Source organism: Panicum virgatum, chromosome 6K (genome assembly GCF_016808335.1).
Source record: "Panicum virgatum strain AP13 chromosome 6K, P.virgatum_v5, whole genome shotgun sequence".
NCBI lineage: Eukaryota > Viridiplantae > Streptophyta > Magnoliopsida > Poales > Poaceae > Panicum > Panicum virgatum.
Window position 1 is genome coordinate 24,585,275 of NC_053141.1, and position 10,732 is coordinate 24,596,006.

Below are 10,732 nucleotides of genomic sequence, written 5' to 3' on the forward strand. Positions count from 1 at the left end.
GCCCATGTGGTGCAAACTTTTAATCCCACATTGCTAGTAGAAGTTGAGGAGACCACGTGACTCTCCTATATATCTAACCCATAGGCTTCACCGGAGAATATCAATCCTATTATTTCTCTTGTAAGCCGCCGCTAGGCGTTGTACACAAACACCCGATATAGTGAAGTTCTTGCTGGCTGGCGCCCGTGATTTTTACCCTTCGCATTGGAGGGGTTTTCCACCTTAAATCCTCGTGTCTTTCTACGGTTTGATCTTTCTATTTTTCATCGTTTTGTTCGCCGTCGCTTCTAAGTCCGCCCATCCTGAAGCTGGTCGCCACCGAAGAAGAGCCTCTGCTGGTTCTGAACCATCGCCTTCACATCGCCAATCGTGTAAGATGGCCGTATCTTGAGCTTGATCGTCTTGGTGGAGGGCGCCCTCACGAAGACCTGCATGCTCCCCTGCTTTGGGGATGGGGGGCAGAGATCCACCTGCAGGGTGGACTCGTTACGAATGTTGTGATCAGCAAGTGTGCCATAGCCAGGTAACTGTTTGCCTTCAAAGATGATCTTCTGCCGGTCATGTATCTTGGCCTTCACGTCGCGGACGGTGTCCGATGGCTCCACCTCCATGGTGATGGCCTTAATTACCGGTGGCGATCTTCACAAGAATCTGCATCTGCATGCCAAAGCCCATGTGCAGGGTGGGGGTGGACTCATACTGAAGTCCGTAATCTACGATTCTCTGCCCATCCTCAAGATGGGTGCCGGCAAAGACAAGCCTCTGGTGGCTTCGGATCTTCTCCCTCACGTCGCCGATCATGTCCGATGGCTCCACGTCGAGGGTGATGGCGTTGCCGGCGAGCACCTTCACGTATAGATACATGAAACCATTACCACCAAGGCGCAGAACGAGGTGCACTGTGAATTTGTCCTTGAGACCGTAACAAGCCACCGTGTGCTCATCCTTGAGCTCCTTGTTAGTGAAGATAATCCTCTGCATATCTGGGGGACTGCCGTCCTTCTCTTGAATCTTTGCCTTCAAATTTCCAATTGTGTCATAGGGCTCCACCTCCACAATGAAGGTTTTACCGGTGAGCGTAGGAACAGCTGGTCGTAACAGCAAAGCACAACGCCACCACGCCAACGCCGCAAATAGCACTGCCTGGAGAGTCAGTAGAACACTAGAACCCTTTATTGATGAAATACCACGGCAGAGTGCAGACAGTTGAGTTCTACTCGGGAGTAGAGAGTATGCCCTGAATGAACCCCCAAATGTTCAATCCGAAGAAGACAAGTGCATGCGATGAAGAAAGCATTGAAATGTACACTTTGTCAATCGAACTTTCAGATCAAGCAAACACACATGCTACATACATATATATATGCCTAACGTAAGTGGACTGAACAAGCAGACAATCAACCAAAAATATCTAGACCATATATATAAGCAATTTCAATCTCCTAGCTAGGTTAGGATAGATCCTTGATTCAGCAGAATCAGAAATCGCTTTATATATGAAGCAGTTGGCTCCTAGCTAGGATAGACCATGCCAACATCTTCATTTACAATCTAACAATTCAAGGCAAAGACCGTGTCACCGTACTAGTACACACATTACGCCAGATAAAAAAGAAAGGTGTATGCATGGAAATAAATGCTGGACAAATAAAGCTGCTAGCTCCACATGATGATTCACATCAATCGATCGAGAACTAGCTTAGGACACGGAGGGAGTGTAGCTGGAGCTACCTTTGCCGGCGGTGATGGCCGCCGGAGACCAGCCGCAGCCTCTGTTAGTTGGTGATTGCCTTGCCGGTGTGGAATATAATGAGCGAGCTGAATATATATGATGGGAATGGATAGGAGGAGATACTGGGGGGAGCAAAATCGGCAGCAGCCCCAACGAAGGAACTGAAGACGAGTGGAAATGGAGCCTAGTCGCCTCCGCCAGGCGTGGTGCCGGGGAGGCATGAGACGAATGGTAGATGGTGGAGCATACAAGGCTAGCTATTATAGAACGAAGTTTCTCTGTTTCGTTACCCCAATGATTTTTATAGCTCGTCGTGTTACAAAAATTTAATATGCAATGAAATAGTCCCTTCGTCCCAAAATACTATTCTTTCTATATTCTACAGACGGTAACATTTACAAATACATTGGCCGCGCATGCTGAGAACCTGCCACAACGACTCAACGAGGACCTATCAAAAGTTGTTTTGATAGGTCAGAACTGGTGAGCAAAGAAATGATATTAAACAGGGGAGATATTGCTGATGCTGCTGTGTATTCATTTTGTTTTGCTGCTAATGTGTCCCAAGTTGAAACCATATAAATATCCTTCATTTCTACCAAAGGACCCGCTGCCCTTAAAATTCCTCGGCGCAGTTGTGTTGTATGTTTAGGTAAGCTCTGCATCCCACTTCCATTGTTCACCATTGTAATTGAAATGGAGTACAACAAAGAAATTTTGTATTGTGATAGTACTCCTTCTGTCCCAAAAAAATAAGTTATTCTAGTTTTGCCCTAAGTCAAACTTTTAAACTTTAACTAAATTAGTTATATTATGAAAATATATGTCATGTCGAATCTAGTGGTACTCATTTGATGTCGTAAATATTTATACTTTTTTATAGAAGCTTGGTCAAACTTCAAAAAATTTGACTTAGGACAAAACTAGAAGAACTTGTTTTTTTGAGACGGATGGAGTAGCATTTTTCATATTCTTATGATATAATCGGATTAATCTAGCAGTGAAATTTTATCATTCTGAAATATATTTTCTACTACTCTAGTAGCAAAAAGACCTTTATTATGTATCCAAATTGTGCATCTATGGGCCAACCGTATGTTTGGGCTTATATGTGTTGGTCGAAGGAACAATAGGGATCGAAGAAACCCTGTTATAGTTCCTTTTTGGGCTGCCAACCGTGGGAGTGGATCTCTCATGAAATTATATTTTCATGTGAGGCTATCACCAACCATTCCCCCCAAACGTGCCTGAGGCTATCTCCAACTATTCCCCCCATCTAACTCCCCCCAAACGTACTATTTACTATATTTTACTACCTCCCTCCAAAAGATTCCTCCCCCTATAACTCCTTCTCTCCAACCATTCCCCCCATATCTATTCCCTCTATATACTATCACTCATTAACTAACAATTTATTTATTGTTTTTGAATTTTAAAAAAATCATACAGTATTTGTACTGTCATAATACGCATTATCATCATGTTACGGGGCTAAAACGAGATTAATATCATTAAGAAACGGTGTGATTAGAGATATAGGGGGAGTTGAAACTCACCCTATATATAGAGGGAGTTTCAACTCCCCCCTTATATAGGGGGAGCTTTGGGGGGAACCGTTGGATCGGATTTCCCCCCAAAGCTCCCCCTACGTGGGATGGGGGGCCATATACAGGGAACCGTTGGAGGTAGCCTCAGCACTCCTATATACTGCTCCATTGTAATAGGTGACAGTTGGCAAGCATGATTGTTGTTGCGCTATGATGCCTAAGCAACTAGGGGGCTGAACATTTTTTTCTCTTGGTGGGACATTTCTTTGTTCGAGAAAAAACTTCCGAGACTGACATAAAATGTCACATGAAAGAAATATGTGTTCAGGTTATGCGAAAAATGTTCTCCAAGGGAAAATGTACCAGAAACGAGATATTTCGTGAGGGTGCAAAAACCATCACGAAAGGCACTTATACCCTCACGAAAATAGTTCGTGACGGTCTACCGTCATGGAAGAACTCTCACGAATCAGGCGCCACGAAAATTGAGTTGAGAGTCGCCCGCAACGAATTGTTTTCATGACGGTCCGTTCGTGATGGCCACCTTCACGAAAATAAGGGTCTCGTCAGGGTTAGATGGCATGTTTGTAGTGATATTTCATGACGGTATGCCTCCACAAAAATAATTCGTGACGGCCTCATTTTCATGAGAGTAGCTTAAACTCACATGAAAAATTGTTTTCATGAGCACGAGTGTCACGAAAAATAGCAAGGCCTCACATGAAAATATAATTTCATGAGAGTTTGATCACCAAGAAAACCAGTTAGAACTCACATGAAAACACTTTTTCATGAGAGTTTAGCATCGTCACAAAAATTAATTGGAGCTCTCGAATCAATTTGCACAGAGATTTACCTTGCAAATTTATATTTCCAATCACAATCAATATTAATTTATCACACACATATCAGCCAAATCTTATACCAACACACCATTTAATGATTCCAAACCAATAATATTACATTTCAACAATTAATATCATATGTACAAGTCCTACAATAAGTCATAGATGCCCACCCCACAAGTAAACAATACCTTGGTTTAAAAACCAAGCACCCCTAAGACCTACATGTATCCTTGGCTTGTGGATCATCAGTCTCCGCTTTGGTTTCCAAGCAGGCCATTAATCCGCAAAGTCTTCAGCTCATGATGGCCTGTGCGAGTATCAAAAGGGTTAGTTGCATATCAAACTAAGAATTGAATCTAGCTATGTACAACGGCAACCACAAAAAACCAACCAGCTGTAAATACAAAGGTCAAAAGATTAATTGGCTTTTGATTGTACGACCTCTTCTAGTAAGGACAAATGACACACTTTTTGATGGCAGAACTTGCAAACCACAGATAAGCTTATGAACGAACTGAAGAACCAAGCTCCAAATTTAAAAGGAAATAAACTGCTACTAGAAATACTAGCTAACTGAAGCTTTAAAGTTGATTCACTATTGCAAGAAAAGTGGCACATTGGCATTCCTAAAAAAACATGCCTGCATTGACCATTGATCTCTGACTTGTGGTAAATATTCTACCACAAGCAATTTAAATAAAACAGTAATTCTACATTTAATATATGACAAGTCTAAGAGCTAAGCAATGCCTCTGCATTTAATACAGAACATGTAGAGAACGGCATGTTTATAATTCTACATTAGCACAAAAGACCTAGCATGTATAATAATCATCTCTTTAACAAAGTACACTAAACTGTATGTTGTTTCTAATCTTGCAATTATAATGCTTAGAGTAACATCACTTATAGATAACAAAGAACAATACACAATACAATATATAGGTAATACGTCAATGCTGGCAACTGACAGCCAGGCGTTTCATAACAAATATTGCAACTCATCCGAAGTGGTGCATTAGAGAGCATATAAAGAGATTCAGACCAGCAATGCATTTAGCACTAATTGAAATTATGAGTGAGCACATGGCAACACAATAGAACTGCAACAACCACTGATCCTACCAACACAGATATCCCAAAAAAAAGTGAATAGCTGCAGGAGGCGATTTGAGAGTGAGTGACGCCTCACCATTAATGATGCACAGGAGGTGGAACTCGTTCTTTCACCTGGTCATCTGTGCCAAAGTGGCAACAAGAATAGCATCAAGAAGAACCATGATGAGGGCATCTCCATCTGTACCTACGAGCCAGCATGTGCCAGGGTGAAAAGCGGAGCACGATACAAACTACGAAATGAATTCCAAAACAAGCACAATGATATTGATTTCATTCAAACAACATTGATACATAGTCCATATGTTCAGCAGTCATAATACAAGTATGTGCTAATTAACTAGTAGACATCACTGCTTGATCCAGAATTGATTTGCCTTCTAAACTTAACAGACCACAAAGTCTATTGTTATCGTATTGTTTAAAGTCATTGAGGTTTCAGCTAGCCTAATCAATTAGTAGCAAAAGGACTAACGCATATAGTTACAGTTTTCTCAACAAAAAGGAAGAAAAATAGCAGTCTAGGCATATTGTTGTGTGCTAAAAAGATTATAGGCATGCAAAAAGAAACATGATGCAATCAAACAGGAAGCAAGCAGAAAAACTAAACAAGAACAGGTGGTAAAATAAATAAATAAAAACAAGTAACACACATCAACTATCTTCTTTAGATGGATGGACCGTGGATCACTCTAAGGAAGGAGGTTTTTGGTGCAGGATCCGGCCGCTTCCGTCGTCGTCCTCGTATACCGCCGCTGCTGTCCTCCTCGTGCGCTGGATCCGGACAGGGACGGCCCCTCCCGGTGACGCCCGCCGCCGCGGTCTCTGGATGCAGCCGCCACTGGCCTGGCCCAAGCCCCCATCCTTGCCGGACCCGGGCGCCCTAGGTCTCGTCCTCGCCGGACCCGGGCGCCCTAGGCCTCGTCCCTGTTGGATCAGGCCGCCGGTCACCCCCTCCTCGCCGGATCCGGTCGCCTCGGGCCTCATCCTCGCCGGAAGCCGGTGTCGTCCTCGCTGGATCCAGCCGCCCAAAGCCTCGTCCTCGCCGGATCCAGCCGCCCCAAGCCTCGTCCTCGCCAGATCCAGCCGCCCCAAGCCTAGTCCTCGCCGGATCTAGCCGGTGCCGGCATCCTATCGAGGGAAGGTTTGGTGGGGGAGAAAGAACCGAGAGAGGCGTTCGGGAAGAGGACCGCAGGGGGAAGGGATAGAGTACGCGAGACTGAGAGGGATACGGGAGGGCTGGAAAGGCTTAAGCCTTTTTTTTATTTTTCTTCGTATGGCCATACAATTTTTACTATTTTTAGAAAGTCCAACCAGTGTCTTTCTAATCTGGTAATACCACCTTGCTAATCCGTCAATTCTAGAACCCACGGGTGATTTTGGCGCCAACTAGCGCTTGTCCACCCCATCCCCGCCAAATAAAAAGCAAAAAAAGAGCATCTGGCGGGGTCCACTTCCTTTGAAGCCCTATTTCTTTTCCATTACACAAGTTTACTTGAGCATTTTAAATAGGAGCTTGGAGCACAACATAGACTGACATGTACAGTAGATTGTGTGTGTGGGTGGGTGGGTGGGTAGGGGGGCAAAAATCTTCTTGAGCATTATAATTGGAGTTTAGAGCTGAACCTAGGCTGACATGTACAATAGATTTTTGAAAGAGAAAAAAAAGAAAAGTCCAAAAATCTGCTTGATGCCGAATCTGCTGAATGATGTCCCAACCTTGCCTGAACTAGATTGCTCCTTTCGTCCCCACCACAGCATGTTAGCTTTTGTTACAGTAGAAATGACTGCAAAAAAAAAGCAGAAACGAGAAGAACATCAGCACGGTAGCTTTCTTACAGTAGATTAGCTTACTGATTGGGAAAAATGCTTGGGCAATGTACTCTATTTTGCCCTTTTGTAAACACATTGTTGTTGCCAGCATGTTAGCTTTTGGTACAGATATAATATGGTTCAAAAAAAGCTTGTACAAAGTATTTTGTTTTGCCAGGTAGTATACACATTATTGCCTAGTCGTGGGATAGAAGAGATGCTAATCTGCCTAATAACAAAATGTGCCATGCAGGCACCGCGGAATTAATTATTTTGGTGGCTAAAGCAATTTCAGTGGTGAATATGCAAACTGGAATTAATTATTTTGCCTAATAAGGTAAACATAACTGCCTGGGATGAAATGAACACAAAAAAATGGTTAAAAAGAGGGGATCCTTTCCATTATTTCTTCGATCTGGTGATAAAAGCAATTTTGGTGGTGAAAAATGCCAACTGGAGTTAATATTTTGCCTAATAAAGTAAACATAATTGCCTATAATGAAAAAGCATGGCCATATTAGTAGTGACAGGTGAAGCAGATATTGTGAAATACAGCATTGGATGATGTTGCCCGGCCCCGTTGCCCGTTCTTTACTCTTGGCATTGCAATTTATATGTCTCTGGTAAGGAAACTACAAATTACGAAGATAAAAGGGTTAGTGATGGTGGAAGCATAACTTTCAATTCTTATAGAGAATTTCAGAAAAAAGGTATCAGTCTTGCTGGTGGATTCATTATACAGTGAATAGTTTGGTTTTAGGGAAACTAGAATCAGTTTGGGAGTCTACTATTTCATTACTTGATTCTAGTCCCATTGTACATTTCAGAAAATTTGGAGAGCAAAGAGAGCAACAACTTACAGTCAAAATGCTTTGCCATGATGGAGAATTCTATTGGGCCCTAGTCATCTATTTGAAAACAATTACCTAATGCCGTCTCGTAAAGCTGTAAACAATGAGATGAAACCAAATGTTACCACTCAGTAAGCCACCATTCATTTGAAACGGAATTGACATTTCTATCATCTAAATACTTGTGGCCACAGATAATCATAACAAATTCTAGTGTCCATATCCATACCTTTGCTGTATCAATCAGTAACTCAGTACCAGCAGGATAGGAAGCATAATACTGGTTAGCTCTAGAAATCCCAGCCCTTGTCCTACAAATAACTCAAACAAGAATCTCTAAACATGTACAATGAAGGTGATCAGCTGTGACATACGGGTTGCTTGTGTAGGCGTAGGTAATGAGGGTATTGATTTATTAAAGCAGTAAAATCCAGCACAGGACACTATACAACTTTTGGATGTCCTTGCACTGATAAAAGATGTCCATCTACTTGGCCTATGACTGTAATGATGTAAAAGACTTGGTTCCAGACAAGAAGAGAGTCTATCACTTGAGACGTATGAAATGCTCAAAAAAGAATTGCTTGAACTGAACATTTAAAATGCTATCTAAATAGTATTTAAATGCATACTAAAATTTATTAAAATGCTTCTGATAATGCTAGTAGAAAGATTTGTGGGTTGCAGAGACATACGGATATGTAGTTTTGCACATGCTTAGTCAAAGCCACCAAGCTAGTTTACAAAAATTGCAAAGGAGAACAATATAACTCTATACTTTGTACTCACGGTTACAAAAGGCTACCAAATTAGATGAGCAAGGAACGAGACGTGCAACAGGAATTCTATACTTTGCACTCACAATTTCAACTGGTTATAAACGTAAGTCTTTTGTTATGCGTGCCGTAGCTACTGTCAGTCTATCTATGTTATGTCCCTATCATCAATCAACATCTATGCCAATTGGCAATTGCTAGCTTCTTCAATTTTCCACCAACTATTCCTTAACGTGGCTTGCACATGAGTAGTACGTGGACACAACAGGTGGTCAAAACATATCTGAATCAACCAATGGATGGATGGTAACAGCACTAGATAATTTAACATGACATACTATATACTTAGTACGAAAATCGATAGCATACCAGAGGGTTAGGGAATGACCATGGGTCCTCGAGGAACATGATGCAGTAGGACCAGCAGCCTGGGGGCTTGGAGAGAAGCAGTGACAGCCCGGAAGAGCACTCGAATGTCCTGAGCTTTTCCTAGAGATCACCATGGATGACTTAGGCTGAGAGACTAAAGTTTGTCTGCTCCTCTACCAAAAAAAAGGAAAGTAAACACCCAAAATCAAATTTATTCTAACAGGAAAAACAACAACTCTTGTACAAATAATTTCTCACATCTTGTGCATTCTTGTACAAATGTTCACCATGGATCTCAGCGCATCGCTGCTGAAAAATTCACCAGAAAAATTTCTCCAAAATCAGTTCGCTTCGCGACAAAAAAAAAGGAAGAGCATCGATGAAAATCTATGGAAACAATGGGGCAATATCACCTCCGCGTGCATCCCCCGCCTCTCCACCTCGGATCTATGCTTCCGACCATGCATAATCGCTGGATCTGAGGGAACACGAGTGAAAGAGAGGAGAGAGGCTAACCCTAGAGAGAGAAACGAGAGGAAAATGAACCGTGCGCCTCTAGAGTCTTGGGGGGGGGGGGGTCTGGACAACTCATTATTCTTGACTGACTAGTGGGCCTGGGATGGTGGTTGGTTGTGCGGTGAATGGAAAATTATTAGTCTTCACGATTGTTGGATGGTGGAGGGACGCCAGATGAAGCGGCCGCGCGGATGAACAAATATATGACCCGCCAATACGAAGTCATTACCTAATAAGTTTCTACGGTTTGGATGGGAAAGAGATTTTTCCCTTCGGATTTTCACTATGGTTGAAACAAAACAACCCTAGATAGACCATTGGATTTCAGTAGTGTGTTATGGGCTAAGACAAAGCTATTATTGTGCAGTATTTTTAAACTAAATAGCTTTAACAATACATGTAGCTTATACTGAAGTAATTCTAAAAATATATAATGATGCAAAAGAACTTAAAATTAATTAATTACAAAAAACATGTGAAATCAAATCTAACATAAAATTCATTTGAAACATACTAAGCTACCTCCTATTGCACCTCCGTCCCAAAATAAGTGATGTTTTAGCGTTTAAAATTTGTCCCAAGTTTCATGATTTTTAGGCTTTTAAGGAACTATTAATTGTTTCACTAGGAATTCACCAAAACTAGAATTTAAACCTAAAAAATAATACATGTTTGCTTATAATTATAACTAAGTAATCTAGATCAATAAACATGTAAAATGAAGGGTACCTAATGTTTCTACATGAAAAAGGACAAGTCAACTTTTTAGTTACAATGAAACTTTGGAGATCTGGCGGAACTTATTAAGAACTTGACATAGGAATGGAAGCCATACAAAAGAAATGCATGCCTCCAATAGATGTTCATTCTCAAACTTTTTTTGGATGCTTCATGAATTTGTGTTGGTCTCCTATCAAATCTCATGAATTTCTATGGTGATTTGTGTATTGTTAATTAAATCTATGATTAAATCCCAAATGAGTTACATAATAAAATTTTAAATTACACTAAAAACATACAACCGATTAATAACCACCTTGAAACTTGAGTTTTTTTAATGTACGACCACATGTCATATTCTTGAAGGCTGCAATTTACTTCTATGAAAATCATAACCCTCATAAAGTGGGCTATTTTCATGGCGGGATGGTGAATACCTTCACGA

At 41.4% G+C, this 10,732-nt stretch overlaps 2 protein-coding genes and 1 long non-coding RNA gene across 13 annotated transcripts; all 3 read right to left on the reverse strand.

The window, feature by feature from the left end:
- Window positions 1-287: 287 nt before the first annotated feature.
- Window positions 288-611, reverse strand: LOC120713346 (polyubiquitin-like). The gene has a single exon (XM_039999328.1). It carries the CDS (start codon window positions 609-611, stop codon window positions 288-290), a length of 324 nt encoding a protein of 107 aa, XP_039855262.1.
- A 10-nt stretch (window positions 612-621) lies between these two features.
- On the reverse strand, window positions 622-981 carry LOC120713347 (polyubiquitin-like). Its single transcript, XM_039999329.1, has one exon. The coding sequence runs from the start codon at window positions 979-981 to the stop codon at window positions 622-624; it is 360 nt and encodes a 119-aa protein (XP_039855263.1).
- Window positions 982-4,130: 3,149 nt separating this feature from the next.
- LOC120712076 lies at window positions 4,131-9,650 on the reverse strand. Of its 11 annotated transcripts, none has more exons than XR_005690672.1 (8): window positions 9,465-9,645; window positions 9,310-9,360; window positions 9,071-9,224; window positions 8,136-8,217; window positions 7,916-8,000; window positions 5,897-7,687; window positions 5,320-5,430; window positions 4,131-4,434 (listed from the first exon to the last, which is right to left on the reverse strand). It is a non-coding gene; the product is annotated as an uncharacterized LOC120712076 (long non-coding RNA). The 11 variants fall into 11 exon arrangements; XR_005690667.1 differs by having other exon boundaries at window positions 9,052-9,224; window positions 9,465-9,643; XR_005690664.1 differs by having other exon boundaries at window positions 5,897-7,030; window positions 7,609-7,687; window positions 8,136-9,224; window positions 9,465-9,632.
- Between the last annotated feature and the right edge of the window lie 1,082 nt (window positions 9,651-10,732).

Excerpts from the sequence above, each read along its gene's own strand:
- LOC120713346 (XM_039999328.1), bottom strand. The coding sequence starts at position 611 with ATGGAGGTGGAGCCATCGGACACCGTCCGCGACGTGAAGGCCAAGATA.
- LOC120713347 (XM_039999329.1), bottom strand. The coding sequence starts at position 981 with ATGCAGAGGATTATCTTCACTAACAAGGAGCTCAAGGATGAGCACACG.